At 46.7% G+C, this 16,162-nt stretch overlaps 1 protein-coding gene across 7 annotated transcripts in view; it reads left to right on the top strand.

Moving 5' to 3' along the window:
• The window catches only part of LOC144150942 (uncharacterized), a 120,321-nt gene that overhangs the window by 36,244 nt on the left and 67,915 nt on the right, over positions 1-16,162 (top strand). For 5 of the 7 annotated variants that reach the window (XM_077682242.1, XM_077682245.1, XM_077682248.1 and 2 more), the window contains exons 4-8: positions 3,022-3,246; positions 3,353-3,508; positions 7,420-7,569; positions 12,064-12,315; positions 12,414-12,560. In XM_077682242.1, the coding sequence (XP_077538368.1) occupies positions 3,022-3,246; positions 3,353-3,508; positions 7,420-7,569; positions 12,064-12,315; positions 12,414-12,560 (930 nt within the window). The remainder of the gene's footprint in view (positions 1-3,021; positions 3,247-3,352; positions 3,509-7,419; positions 7,570-12,063; positions 12,316-12,413; positions 12,561-16,162) is intronic. The other 2 variants (XM_077682243.1, XM_077682247.1) reach the window with 2 other exon arrangements.

Genomic DNA, 16,162 nt, shown 5'->3' on the forward strand with positions numbered 1-16,162 from the left:
GCTCACATGGACCAAAGCTCTCTTCACCTCCATTAACACATGCACAATCAATGTGCGTTTCCGTTCTACTCTATCATCTGCCGCACTGTGGCGGCATTACCCTCGGCCACACTTACCATGTTCTTGATATTCTTCGCTTGGACGTCTTTCTTTCATTGTATTTGTGGACCACGATACCCAGTTAAGGTATATTCGGCTGAAACACTGCTCTGTTTAACATACGTTAGTACTTGCACGCTGAAAATACAGTAACACATAGTTAACCCAACAGAGATTTTTACAAAGGGCAGCACCGCAATATTCCCTTTTTGTATACGAGACTATGCGGAAATGAATACACGTAAACTGCACGCTTAAAAATATTTTTATCTTTGGCGCCCGGAAGTCACACTTTCGGGATATATTGTTTCATTGGTGAGCCGAATTATATGTTTGCGATTTTGGTAAGCCCGTTCTTGGATTCAAGCTATTGAAAATACGTGTACGTACCCAAATTATTAGCAAACGTAAATGTGCCAAAAATTGACGGCGTTGAGGGTTGCACATTGTGAACCGGTTGGACGACCTGTGGCCCAGGCCCAAGTTTTTCTTCTGTTATGCAGCAAAGAGCAACGTGGGCAAAAAACGTGTGGGTGGAGCAAAATTATTCAAAAATAGGATGTTGATTTCACATGACAAACAAAAATATTTTTACCTGTCGAAAAAGTCACTTTGTTTTATGTCAACGACGATATTGCTGTGAAGACATGTAAACTCAATTTTTAGGAAGGAAGTGACAGACAGGGAAGGAAATGTTTTGCCAGTCGAAAAAAATTTTACGTTTGGCCCAACACCAAAAGCAGCATGCCAACAACCTCTGTGTGTTTTGTAGATGATGAGGCTGACCGAAATGTCAAAATGGAATGTGTACCATCTTCACTCATGTCTTTCTATGGTTGTAATTTCAGTACCTTTATCAATAAGTGAACGCCTCTCCATTCGAAAAATAAAGGAACTCTCTCCATGCACGTAGTTTATTAGGAAGTAAGCCAGCATACAATGACTGGATGAGGACATATGCTTGCATAGGCAACGACCTCATGAAGTAGCTTAAAAATAGGGGCAGCTAGTCTTACCACAAAAGCATTGTATTTCCTATTAGATCACAAATGACCGTTTTGGCGGTTTTCGGCGTACGGCGCCCTCTCGCGGCTCCTATGCTCCCAGGTGCAGCATCGCGTTTCGTAAAACGTCTCTAGAAAAAAAAGAGAGGCGTGCCTGTTCACTGCGAACGCGAGTATGCGCCATCCAAATGTCCTTATTACTGCGATACGCAATGTTTCTGTGAACGTCTGTATGCTTTTGGGGCGAACACGGGTACGTGACGCTGTATTGTCCTCACTGGCCTCAATGCGTCTGACAACGCACCAGAGTGATGGGACGTGCGGAGTTCAAAAGGCATTCAGGTAAGTGAGGATGCGCCGGCCTGACGTAGGAAATAAATTCTCTGTGTAAGGTCCAAATTCACAAACCCACACGCGTAGCTGGGGGTGTAATGAAATTGATTTAACTTGGCCCGTCGTTAGCTCAAACAGTGTAGATGGCAAAAGTCATAGCAAGGGCGAATACTTCGGGCTAATACTCATGGAAACACGAAACATAAGGTATAGGCAACAATAAAAAAAAACATGACGCTGACGATTATGAGCCGACACGTGGCTTCAGCACGCGCCGTGCCCAGTTTCGAACTATAGCCGCTGCCTATCCCAGCGTGGCAGCAGTCCCAAGAAACCTAGGAGATTCTGCTTACTTCACGGTAGAGCACTAAATAGTGCTATATCCGCTGAAGAATCAGACATAACTTCTTTAAATTAAACATTTATATGAACCACTTAAGTTTCTTGCGTTTTTGGCGCTAAGCGTCCACTTCTCGACAAAAACAGCGGGTCACAGGTATCACCCGGTATCTTTGTTATTTTACGCGACTACGGGAAGAGTGTTGGAAATACAGCATGAAGTGAAAAAACGAGAAAACCTAATTCGTTGCAAGAGAAAAGCCCGACGAGATGACATCTGATTATTAAAGAAGATCTAGGAGACCCCTTTTAGCTTCCCCTAAAAATATCACCAGTCCTTGATGAACCAAAGTAGTGAAATGTGCCTCGGAGTTCCACCAATAGTAAGAATGAATCCTCTGTATTAACGATTGAGAATTTCCGCTGCAGATCCCCAGTTTTGCCACTCAAAGCAAACAAGTGAGCTCCCAAATTATAACTACAGCTGAATACAGAAGAACTGTTATATACTCGCTTCCTACGTAACAAGAATAAAAAAATGAAAGAAAAGCCTCAATCTTCAAACTTTTTCTGCAATACGTAGGATTGAGAATATGACTCTAAACTACGCACAATTTGGAATACTTGCGGAGCTCCAGTCTTTGCAAATGTTACCTAAATGCAGCCCGCAAGCGCCCTTGACACTTGCCTGCCACGGAAAGTGAGGGCCGTCGTGACGATTGGAGTGTCTCCGGTACGTTCTTCCAAAGATACGGGCATTCGAAGACTTTGATGCAATGATCACCATGCGAGGCTTAACATATCACCCATTAGATACTGGCGTGGACGTCACTCCTGTATGAACGGCACACAAACAATGAACCACAATGTTTTGCAACATCCGCCATCCCCTTGTTAGTTTTTGTAAACGTTCCGTCTTGTTTACGGCCGCCGGTGACTGCGGGGACCACGCTGGTGACCACACTTTATTTGGCTGAATATATCAAAAATACCATCGCTGAGTAGAAGGAAAGCCGAATTTAATTGAGAAACAAGTTTTTCATAGATATTTTCACATTTAAACACGGATAAGTCTATCTACATACAATTTTTTTTTACGGTGTTCCTGTTTCCGCTGTCAATAATACGATGTTCGTGTTTCCTCTGCCCATGTTCCGCTGATGTACTTGTTTGAATAGAACCTCCTTCTGTAGTACCAAACACTACCGGCTTTATCTTATTAATGACAATTACGGATACCTCGCAGGTGGGTCGTCAGGGGTACTACTTGGGCAAGTCATACAACAACCCAGCCAAATGGCTGCTGGAGGATTCATCACGGCTTCCGGCGCTACAAGTTCTTCCACAAGGGTTACAACGAACCTTGCACAACACACCGCTGGAATTATTGTTCAAAGACCGAGTGGAGGTAGTCCCCAGGGCATTTCTCCGACCGGAGCTAGCGGACCAGGTTCACGCCCTGTGGGCTCAGGTATTACAAAAGTAACAGTGTATTACATTTAAAAAATACAGAAAATGTAATCTGTACTCCACGTTTAAAATGTTTGTAACGGCTGGCTTCTGCGGAAATTTCACAGCAGGTCTACAAGGAGACCAAGGAGCACTGGTAGGAGTTTTTGAAACCGGGGCTGGAGCAGGCTCGCCAAGCGGCGTTGGAGCTCTTGGTACAACTGGCTTGAGTGGAGGAGGCGCCAGCCCAGTCAGTGTGCCTGGCCCAAGAAATTTCAGTCCAGGTATTGAACGTCGTTTGATCAACCTTATCGAGCATGTAAGAGACATGACAACTTCTTAAAATATGCACACCATATATACACTATACACTAACACTACACTATCCATTATGTATATACAGCAAATGTGGCCAATCGGTGAATGGTATTTTTATTATATCTTTATAAAAGCTTGAAAAGTCTGTTTTGGTAAACTTTACTATACAGTGCACAGAAATGACCCCTCATTCGGTCTAAATAACTAAAAGGGACCTATCACAAGTTCCAGCACGTGATGAAGACTATACATGGCGCGGTACAAAGGAGATGAGGCTAAATTACATACCACATACGTATACGAAATATTAACATGTACGGGGGATATATAGACACTCATACACGGGCGCTTTGAGAGTTTGTGATGATGGAGACGCATTCGTGGTTCCAAAGGGGCGCGTGGGCTGTCTGGGCTACCGCAGCCCTGGTCAGAAGCAGGAGTTTGTTCTCAGATCGACAGCTGGGCAGCAATATCTCCCACTGCTCAGGGGAAGGGATAGCTTCAGGGGCGGAAGGTGTATATTTTTCGCGCAGCCAAATATTACGTTTTCGAGGGTTCCTTGCATACAGCAAAATTTGCATATAGCTAAGTGTAGTGTGAAAAATAGTAGATGCATACGGGCATGGTGGGGAAAATTTCTTCTTCTGAATTCGGCTGAGTGTGTTTTTTGGCTTTAATTTGATGATGTGCGATGGCTGGGAAAGTTCTGTCTCGTCTTGTTCTGTAATACTGGATGATTTCTCCGTAGGGAAGGAGTCGTACAGAACCTCCTCTCCCCCCAAATGTGAGGCGCTTGCTGAGAGAGGTGACGACCTTGTTCATATGCACAATTACAGCACGTCAATGCACAGTGGCCGAACACTCGATGGGCAGGCAGCTGTTCTTCAGTAGTCTTAGTTCGGTGGAGTCACCCGTCCCGAATGGATACTGCAGCGGGGGATTGGGAATCAGTCAGTGTAATCTTGGAGGTGCTGTGTTTAAGGGCGAGCGCAGTGGCTAATTTATCTGCCTACAGGTAAGTGGTTATACAGGTTTCGGCGGTAGTGGGGAAACGTTCTTAAAGGTTGCCACTGAAATCATAGTTTGATTATATTGGTTACTGGCTGCACTTGGGTAGATAACGTTTAGCTTCTGCAGTAAAGTTTTTCATAGGATTTGCGTCTTGCTTCCCTACGATTAGTGTGTAGGTCGGGGTGAATTATTCTGGGAAGGGGGCCCACAAAGGTGGACTAGCGGCAAGCGCCACGAAAATGGGTCAGGTGGGTCTGGTCAGAGCTTGATTATTGGATAGATTCAAGGACCGCAAGACTTGCAGCCTTGGTTTGGACGAGTTAAAGGCGTTGACTGTATTGGTATGGTTGCACTTGGGCGATTCTCCACACGTGGTTGCCGCGTGCACGGCGCCGGCGTGGGAGGCAGGAAAGACACAAGGGCAACCAACGCAAACCACCAACGGTGGGTTATTCCAAATACCACCCTAGCGGTCCCTTCTTCAACCACCTAGATGGGTTTCGCATTTCTCGAGCGGCCAGAGTCGTGCCACTTTGGCTCTACCGATGGACATCACTTGGCCAACGCTGAAGGGGAAGAGCCAATCTCCGCTCACCGCAGCCGAAGTATTTCCTCAGTACAGAAAAATATCTTACCTTCGTGCTCCCGCTTGTCGAAGCTGTGGCGCCAGCTCACGGGTCGCAGCTGACCCCCGCCTTCGTTACCAGCGTCGTCGAAGAACCGCTTGGACAATCGCGGCCACGTCGCCTCGGATCGCAGTAGGAGAGTCGTCTGCTAACCGCGTACTGAGTCGGGATCGCTGGTTCTCGCACGGAATTCCCGCATTTCTCCTTCCTAAATGCTGGACGATACTTCAATTAAAACTGTACCGCCCTGCACAAGTCATTCCCAAGCCTCAACTTAGGAAACACGTCAATAAACGTAATCCCCACGCCAGTTAACCCCAATGTTGGCTGCATGATGGTACAACCGCGAAGCTCGCCTGATAAACCCGCAGGCGGGTTGCGCTGGCTTGTGTATCCCTCGGTGGTGAAGAACCGCAGGTTTGCTGGACCAGGAGCAGCCGGCCGCCACAGCCGAAGAAGGGTCGCTTGATGCTGCGCTCCCGCTCTCCGCTCCAGGCCATTTCCGGAAGAGCAGCACCCACTGCAGCTAATCGAAAGCTCGCTTCGCTTGCCTTGGCGCCAGGTCCCTCGGCCTCGTGTGTTCCGTGGCTGCTTCGGTGGGTAGTCCCCAAGAACGGCCGACGGAGTTGCTTCAATGGGCGGTGGTCCATGTACCGAACAGTAACTGGCGACAGCTCAACACGCTGTGCTCCCGATACCAGCGTGTTCAGCTTCCGCCAGTGGGGCGGGCCAGCCCTAGAGGTTTGTTAAGCGAGGGCAGTCTCGCTGTCCATATCGGGAGCGACTGACAACTGGCAGGACTCCCTTTCGAATGGATAACAATAATACGCCCCATTTGCTGACGTTAACAATCTCCATTTGCGGATTTTGTGGCATGAATGAGTGGATTAGGGCAGGCCACGCGGTGTCATTGTGAAGGTTATAAATGTGTTTCGGACGGACTTCGTCGACCTCATTTAGGGAGGCGAGCGGTCACAGATAAATTATTTGAGTGTTCGCAAATCAGTCGAACGTAACGGAAACGATGAATTAGGAAGATTGTTTTGCTTAGCTTTTCGGGCCGGTAAAATTTAAATTCAACAAACCATGGTTCATGGTTATGACAAACGTTCAGCTAAATGCGGCCATACCAGTTGTTTACTTTCACCGATTGCTTACGTATTCTCTGCACTGTTTGAAAAGCATATAAATGTGACCGAGTGCGTACTCCCACTCCGTTGAGTGCGCAATACGTGACTAAAGCTCCTTCTTTTGATAAAAACCGAAACACGCAAGGACGCGCATCGTGAGAGAGCTATCAAGGGAATGCTCACGATAAATATCAGCCTCAAGTTGCTTCCGTCTCTAAATCAGTCATCCAATGTAAATCCTCTTCTGGCCACAACGTAATGCCCTCTCCTCTTCCTTCCATCCCCATCCGATTCGCGCACGATACGTAACTTCACAAGTCATAGACAATTTGATCAATTTATTTCATTTCTCTCGTACCCGCGTCTTGTCTACAGTCCATGAGAGCTTAATTTTTTTGGTGCTGAAAACAGCTCGCGCATAGATGTTTTTTGTTAGTGCTTGCTGCTGGGTTGCCGGCCTTCGACACCGTTTTGTGCGTTATTATCAGGCTTTCTTATCGTTACAACCATTCGAACGTCTCTGCTTTGAAGCAGACACGTTAGAAGGGGACTTTTCTGCTTTTAAGCAAAAAACAAAGTAGAAGCACTGTTATATTTATATGAGAATGCTCGTACTTATAAAAGAATGCTTGTATTAAAAAGGCCCGAGACATTTTTAGGGCTAGTAATGTAGACGTTTATTACCTGTGCCATCATATTTATCCGGTTCAAATGGCGCGGAAACACATACACTTTTGCTCGGAGTATCCTGTCACGTGCCCCAAAATCTCCACACACTTTCATTTTCACATTCCGCCTCCAACCCCGAAAGCAGCAGCCGCCGCCCGGATCCAACACGCATCTATCGGGTACCGAGCATGATGCCTTAGACACTGAGCCACCGTGCTGGGTACGTCTGATTAGAAGCAGGCACTGAATCTGGATTTCACACACATACAATCAACCCATTTTTCTCCTTCAACAATTCGTTGTCTATCGCAATTGCGTCTGAATTTCGCTCTTTTGGGCACGGCTGCTTTGTGCGGCCTATTTTTGGAGCACGATATTATGCTGCCGTCTCAACCAACTTTTGTCTTGTTTCTGATTCGGAATCCGCGTTCTTTCTCGCAGGTGGGAGTCAGCTGCAAAGTCTTGGGCAAGGCACACATGGAATAAGAGAAGCAATGAGTACAGCATCGCTTGTCACCTCTAACATTGTTACAAATTCAGCAGCAGGCATCGGAACACAACTTCCTGGAAGCACCCCAACAAATGCTCCAGGTATCGTTCCAATTTTTTTTGTTGGTAAATGTTTTGCTGGCGCCTCCACCGGAAGTAACGTACTCTCTTGAAGCGGAGTTGGTACAGGCATTGCAAATGTTAAGATGCACGTACCACAACCAGGGCACGATTGTTACTGCCTTCCATTTTATACTGAAAGGGGCGGCATTGCGGGCGTTTTCTGGAAGTTTTGCGAGCAATTGAGGGATCACTGGCAGCAATTGTTACAGGCGGAAATATAGGTGCACTTGCAACACGTCCTCAAGGAAGTTTGGGTGCACATTGGTCAAGAGGGAGAGAAAGACATGAAACATTTATTGAGCAGTAAAAGTAGGAGTGGATCCTAAGTTCAGGAATCCATGTATTGACCGCGCCGCCGTATCCCGGATTACAAGCAGTGTTTTGTCCTCCAAGCGACCCCTATATAGTCAACGGTATTACCCACTGCTCAGGAGGAAAGGGCATTGGGAAGGGGTGGTAGGTTGGGGTTTTCCTTGTAATCCACAACAATATGGCTGAGAGTACCTAATTCATTGCAGAATTTGTATTCGGCTGCGTACTGTGTCGGATTGCCGTGTAACTGGTGGAAGCTGTTTCGGTTCAGATAGTCTATATATTAAAAAACTTCAGTTCAGGTAGTAAAAATATTTACTTATTTGCGGGTGGTAACTACACCTGGTCTATGAGGAGAGAAGTAGCAGCTGGCTCAAGATTAATTTTTACCTCCTTGGAATCCCTAACGTGCGCTAAATTGTCCCAAAACGGTAGTAGCGCTTTCCCCCTCCAAGAGTGGCCACCGCCGTGAGTCGAAACCGCGTTTTCGGGATCTGCAGGGACAGTCCTTAGCCACTTCCCTATGCCTTCATGCAAGTTAAAGAACCATTCCCTATAGCACAAAAATACTTTTTAACAATTCTTTAATGCCCGTTTTGCTTTTTCTGTCTGCGTCGGACCTTAAACATCTTCTTTAGGCTTCGTCGCAGAGTCACCAATAATATGCATACATTATGTCGGCCCACAGCGGGGGCGGAAATTATGTGAGTCAGAAATGGGGTATGCGATTCCACGTCGCGAACTTCAAACATGCCAGTGTGCTTTGGAAGGTCTCACAAGAAGGAATTCACGCTTTTGAGTAAAATGGCATGCCTGGAAACGGTATTTGTCATATTTGCCGAGCTCAAGCCAGTTTTATGTAATTAACACCCGTTGTGATGAAGCGCATCTATGATAATGTAAGAATGTAGCCCTAGGGAAGTGTACTGCTAGAATCAAATAAGAATTTTCGCATCACCCTGCATTCTCGGCTCTGCTCACAATGCCAGAACCACTTATTTGCTGAAATCTTTTACACGTTTTTTGTCTGTTCTTACGAGAATTTATTCTCTAATTTTCACCCCTTTTCACGTCCCTGTCAACTTGCGCACAAATGTTTGCTTAACAATCAGTTTAACATGGCTCAGATATTCGTTTTTGACGCAACAACGTCATCGCTAAAAGGAATAAATGAATGAACACACCTTTATTGAAAAAAAATTAACGTTTCTTTTACGTCGTCAGCGTGCCTCGATGCTTTACATTTCACGTGAGAGTGAATCATGTCTCCCGCATTCGTAGCTTTCGCGTGAAGGAATAAATATGTACATTCATTCATTCATTCATACATACATACATACATACATACATACATACATACATACATACATACATACATACATACATACATACATACATACATACATACATGGACGAAGGAAGTTTCATTGCCTAAACACTGGAAACGCTTCTAGGCCGCTAGATTGTTCAGTTCTTTACATACATACAGCATGCATAAATACATGCGTCAGTACTCTTTTAAGCCAAAGCAATGACTGGTCAGTTGACCATAAACATTAAAGCAGTTTCACTCAGCGTAAAATCTGTCATTCGTGGAACAGTGATTCGCCAGAGGCGATCTGTCACTGTTATGCACGCTTTGCTACTATCCCTGACGCTCTGCTCCTCCCTGTCTCCCTCATGTATTAATGAATTGAACACAGGTTTGTTCAATGCATTCAATCTTCACGCAAGTGTTCGCGCGCATTCTCCTTGTACAGCTTGTATCGCTTTCTTCATATTTTTTTTGTTCTCCTTTGTTCTGTTCCTTTTGTGCTTGCTTTCTACTCGCACGTGCTGGAGCCTTTGTGCCCCATCTTGAGCGCGTTGTTTTTTCTTCCTCGGCCACTTTTTTTCGAGTACTATTGTGAAAACCAACCGAACGACAATTCGTTACTAAATGAACGCGGGGACTGCCAGTTAATTACATATATTTTGCTTCAAATGCCCCTGCAGTTGTCCTTGCGCTGATTAAAGGGGAAATGTCTGGCCAGTGCCAACGGTTCCAGGAGTTTTGAATAGGGCTGCTTAGATAAACCTGTTGTTGAGGTATCCTGTCAACTTTTGGCCGCAAGGCGTAATCGAGGGACTAGCGGGTTTCTTTTCGGAGCCTCTGTTTGGTTCCGTGAGGTTGCATGACTGCGGTGGCTGGATACATGGACCGCGGACCAGCTATACCGACAGGTCTAGCCCCGAAAGGGATCCGCAGTTAAAAGCCGCTCACCAGTGTCAAGCAGAGAAGAGTCTTCTAAAATGGCCGGTTGTAAAATGACTAAAAGACAGGGACGGAAATTTCTGAGTGCTTCAGAGTCTGACACAATGAACCTGGAACGCGAGTGACGCATACACCCTCGACACCGCTACGGCTGTATTGCTCTAGCTGAATGAGGTAGACGAAGCAAGGCGCTGTGTCCTTGAAATTGAAAATGGCACGGCCTCTGTTTGCTCTGCGGCGAATGTTGTAAGACGATTCTCCTGATACCTAATAATCTCTCCTTCGCACCTCTCCTTTGTGTGAGGAACAAAAATCCCCCCGCAGGTTCTATTCAGGTTTTTAGTGGCGACTGGGACTTTCCTTAGTGCCGGTAAACAGACGAGAGCCCTTGGCAATGGCAAAAAGAAACATATATTCTTAAGATAACACAATACACATCAAACCACAATGTATTATACTCGAAAGCAAACCACGCCTCAACATTCCGTACAATATACATAACACCGAGAAAAACTAGTTCTAAATTAAACATCCGAAGAAAGTCTCCACCCACCGTTCTCGGCGATGAGGCATTGTCCACAGTGCGTCGTGGGTTCTGGTGACGATGCGCGCCGAGGCGTCGCAGGGCTACGACGAAGTCGTCGCGCGTGCCGTAATGTCGACGAGGAAGACACACCGTTGTCCTCATGTAAAACGGTCTGTTCGGCACCCGCTCACGATCGGGCGCCCTGTAGCAGCGGGCAGGAGGCAACCGGCCACCGCCGGTTGACGACGGGCAGCAGGCAGCGGGTCGGCCAAGGCGGAGCACGCCAACGTGCCGCGACTCCACGATTCAGGAGTCGCGCCTCGGCTCCAGGATGCCAAGGCGCCAGGTAGACTCCCTTTGAACGTGCCCCGTCCACTCCTCCCGACGTTATCCTCCATTCCAGCCAAGCCTCCTCACTCTTCTGTAGTGGCCATTTCTTATTGGCCTACATCATTCCCTCGTGTGTCTTGCCGCTTCCTCTTTCTTCACGATTCACACTAAGTGCAATCACCGCTGCCCGCATTCACGCCACGAATACTGCGTGGGTATGTTCCCACCGCGTTTTCGTCCTCGTCGTCGTCGTCGTCGCCAACACGTCGTTGTCAACATCACAACCTTCTACCCTACAGACGACATACTTCTTCGTTTTTTTTTCCCTTCAAGAATTTTTAAAACGTTTGCTGACATAATTTTCACCGCGTTCGTTCTAGACGTGCGTCGTATGTTTTGACATTTTGGTTAGGTTGTGCTTTGGAGGAGTTAGAGCGGACATGCTTTATTTTAGGGTTCGCTTTTATCTCTGTTTCCATCGGCACCATTTTAAAGTTTGTTATGTTATTTATTTGAACATCACAAAGGCCACCCCAACATGCCTTTTTATTTGGAATAACTTCAGCTTCAGAGGGTACTTGCGGTTTTGTTAGAATAATTTGCTTTGGACATTCTGAAACTTTCTTTTGTAAAACGTTCACAGCTATGAGTGATGCAAAAACTATTGTCTTGTAATTTTTCCAGAAAAATATATTTTGTGTGCAAGCTTTCTTTCTCTTGTTTCCTTTTTTTGGCGGGGTAATGGGTTCCAGAGACGTACAGACAGATAGAAGGTTCCTTTTATGCAGCCCAAGAAATAATATTAACCTTAAAAGTGAAATGAAAGACATAGGCTGTAGTTTACAGCCTCAATTTGTGGAATTGTAGCTTGCAATTGAAACCTTTTGGTGTAGTTAGTAATTTCTGTCTTTCTGTTAGTTTGAATAGGGCAGTAAATCCTATCCGAAATCAAGGAGTGTATCCGGATAACGCTAGAATTTTTTCGCTCTACCTGAATATTTATTCCGCACACGTAACTTTCAATTTTGGTGTTTTTGTCATACTGATTCAGGACCTAGCTTCCCCGCAAGTGTAAATCCAGGGCAAGCAGTTCAGCAAGGCCTCCAACAAGCAGGCCATACGGTTGCCGGGGGACTCTCAGCTGTCGGCTCGGCAGTTGTATCGGCAAACAGCTTCGGAGCAAACATTGTAACGAGCGCCGGTGGCGGCATTCCTAGACTAACCCCCGCTTCCAGCAGTGGGCTGTCGAGTGGTGGTGCTTTAAACCCAGTCGGCGGATCACTCTCAAGTGGAGTTCCCTCAGGTATTGCTGTTGCTACGATGCATGTGTCCTAACAAATAAAAGTTACCTATCGCTTTTTCGAACGGGAATTTTATGTGGACGCTTCTTGGACCACCCAGGAGGAGGTCTAAGGCAACAAGGAGCGGTTCAAGGCGTTGACATTGTACAAGGCTTGCTAGGGGGTGCTGCTGGACGGCCTGCCGGTGGTTTACCAAGCGGCGGTCCCGGAACTGGCATGGAGTCTGGCTTAGTGCATTCCGCTTCAGGTATGGTAAACGTTCGGATGCAAACACTCGGCAACAAAAAGCACCACATTAGTGCACAGTTATTAACATACAATACGCTGCGCATCTTGGGCAAATTTATTTGTTGGTCTTGCCTCTCACCCATTCAAACCTCTTTTGAACTGTTTCGCCGCAGTACACCAAAATAACCTATTAGGTTTTCTAAAGGAGTAAAGTAGACTCATGACTGGCTTCCGCATTTAGACATGGTACTGAAATAGTAGCCAGTGCTGTGATAATGGGAAATGCACAAATGTCCGTGTGCTACGCGAGGTGTAGTAGCCCGATATATGTTTTTTTGATGCGACTGCATGTCATTCACTCGCCTTGTCCCTCCATACGGCGTTGTTGTTGTCCGTCCACACCCCTCCCCCATTCTCCTCGCCGCGCGAGCTGCGCTCTCCGCCGCTCACCCCCTCTCCTCTCCGATAGCGAACACCCTCTCGCGAGGGGCATTGGATTGGATTCGATTGGGTTGGCTTGGCTTGGATTGGATTGGATTGGATTGAATTGGATTTGGATTGGATTGGATTAAAGTGGATTGTGTTGAATTGTGTTGCGTCTTAGCCGCGCCACGTTGTGTCATACCCGCGGTCGTTCCAGCACCGGCCAAAGCAATAAAGAATACATCATACGCGTTCCTCACACGTTTCCCGCAATTAGAGAATCAACCCAACGGAAACACCAAGTGAACCCCCAAGACGCGTCGCATCTCCACAGGGTTCCCCTCGCGGGAAGGTGGGGTAATCTTAATGCGAAGCTGGCAATGGGTACTTTCGTACAATTTTTCGTGAGGGGCGGATCTGCGTCAAAAAAGTGTTTCGATCTTGTGAGAAAGCCAATGCAATGGTGAATGCTTTCCACCTCATATTTTGAAAAACAAAACCTTATGAAATTGGCTGCTACGATGGCTATATCATTAGACCGAGTTTTACTTACTTTTCAGAAGTGGTTTACTGTGAACGTGTAAAGGTTACATAGTTACCACCTGCTCTGAATACATGAACATTTACTAAATGTTTGTTATTACAAAGAACGGCAGTACCTTTTTTAAGTAGTGATTATGCTGGAGCAAATTATTTAAATATCATCCGCCACGAAAATCCTAACATTGCGCCATGCTTAATTAACCCTTCGTATTTATGTAGCTTACCTCGGGAGTTTTAATTATTCTGTAATTTCCATCTTTCAAAACATTCGCTGCTACGGTAGAGTAATTGGCCGCTCCATTTTGGTTTGCTGGAATAAAAAACAATTCGTTCCAAGCTTCATTCAGTTATTTAGTTAGAAAACAAGCTCAATCGCGAATCATCTTCGTTTTCCACTATCCTTCGACTGCACCGCGCTTCGCTTGTAGAAAGACACGGAATTTTCGAGTGAAATCGCTGGTCTGGTGGGAGTCACGACATGGTTTGTTCTCTTGAACGAAACGTTTCATTACGCGGATGCATACTCGTCAAGCACACCTTCAAAAGTGTACTATTCGTATAAAATGACTCCTTTATAGGCTGTTCATCAATGACCGCTCTGCGCACTCCGCCGGATACACGTCTTTTGTGGTGATCTGGTACACAGTTCTTGACGAGGTCATACAAACACTAATTCGCTCCCGTGTACCGTTCATTTCCCCTCGCTGCCAATGAATGTAAAAGCATTCGCTAACCCATTGAATTAGTCCTGGTTCAGATATTCGTCGTGAACTATAAAATTACCATTGTTAAAATCGAACCTAACGTTTCTACGACCCCATAGGCACCAGGCGATGCTATTATGAAAAGATCCACCGCAACATTAAAACTGACAAAAACAGAAGTAATAAAAGGGGGCGCTAATCAGACTAAGACGAATTAGAAACACACATCATTTCGTCTACTTCGTCTTCGGCTGATCAGCGCCCCCTTTTATTCTTTCCGATCAGCATGTACCAACTAGCTCAACAAGTTTTATTAAAAGCGAAGACTCACACTTTGTGTTTATACAGTAACATTACAACATGCGTGTGTTTATGGTTGGGGCAGATTTTCTGATGTTTACAAGCGTCACGCGGATGGGTCGAAACTTTGCGGCCTACCTCGACCGTTTGTTTACAATACTGGTTTGCACGGCGCAGGCGCTCCTGCTGGCCACCAGAATGCTTAGCCGCTACTAAGATTTTCCTTTCCATACTGCGCTATACGCCGGTGTGTGTGTGTGTGTGTGTGTGTGTGTGTGTGTGTGTGTGTGTGTGTGTGTGTGTGTGTGTGTGTGTGTGTGTGTGTGTGTGTGTGTGTGGAGGGGTGACGTTCAAAAACGGGCGGACCTAGCATTGCTCTGTGTGGTGCCAATGACTCCCCCGCTGCTGTCCCTAATCAAAAAGTATGGAGGTGGACTCTTTGATTGGGTACAAATATATCCGCGGTCCAGGATTCCGTTCCAATTTTAATTCGAAAAAAATTCCCTCGCACTTCCCCGAGGGGGAGAGTGTGTAAGTGCGAATGCACGGTTGTTGATTGCGCGAATACGGTGGATATCGTGATCTTGGAGTGGAGAGGAAGCGCCCAACACCCGCAGTCCCTGAGCGGAGAGAGGAGGAGGAGAGTAGCGCCCGCCGTTACGGCGAGGGCTACACGAGCGCCCTCACGCGTCGGAATGCGGAGCGCCCGCTACGCGAGCGAGAGCTCTCCCGCCCGAAGTGGAGAGGAGGCGCCCAACACCCGCAGTCACTGAACGGAGAGAGGAGGAGGAGAGTAGCGCGCACCCATCTCCCCCCGTTGCTAGGGAAGACGAGGAGGAAGATGAGGAGCGCGCGCACCCGCAGCTGTTGCTATGCGGACGACGGCGGCGGACGATTCAGGCTCGTTTAAGAAGTGCATTCGCACTTAAAACAATTTCCAAAAACAGTGGTTTCACTGGGAACGGGTTAGCTATCGAATAGAAATAAGCAACGGTATGCACCAAAGCGCTCAACAGGTATCTATCGACAAAATTGATGAATCCTACCTATAGGTAAGAGTCGATATTAAGGGACCCTTAAGTTAACTGCCTTTCAGAATTCGCCCCTCACAAAGTGGTCTTCAAAAAATTTATCTGCGTGGACAAACGAGACGCCTTACTCTCGCAAAGCCCGAACAGGTTCATCTGATGGTCGCTTGCGGTAGTAGTGCTGACTATGCCGCTCTTCTCCCATGGCGTTACATAGTTGCCGAGCACGTTGTTGCAACGCCAGCTTCAAGCGCTGTCCTACATATTGCTTCGGCCGGAGACTGAGTCTGAGTCGGTGACGTGTCCTCGGCGACGCGAAGCCGCACGATGCGCTTGGCTGAAGCGCATCGTGTGAAGCTTAGCTGTGAAGGCGAATTGGGATCCCGTAGTTACGTCAGCGCGGAAGGTCGCAAATGCGCAGAGAGATACTGTAGTATGTACTGAGAGCGTTGACCGTACAGGGGTCACGAAGCATATTGAGAAAACTCTGCAGGCCCATTCTGTGATAAGGTCCGTGACGCACAACGTGTCCCATTTTTCCGCAATTATGGCGTAGTAGCCGATTGTTCATTGTGCAAAATATTCCGCTTTCCTTCGGTACTGGCCTGATTCAGATTGCGCAA

This window comes from Haemaphysalis longicornis, unplaced genomic scaffold, assembly GCF_048455015.1.
Source record: "Haemaphysalis longicornis isolate Haplotype H1 unplaced genomic scaffold, Haemaphysalis longicornis Haplotype H1 scaffold_81, whole genome shotgun sequence".
NCBI lineage: Eukaryota > Metazoa > Arthropoda > Arachnida > Ixodida > Ixodidae > Haemaphysalis > Haemaphysalis longicornis.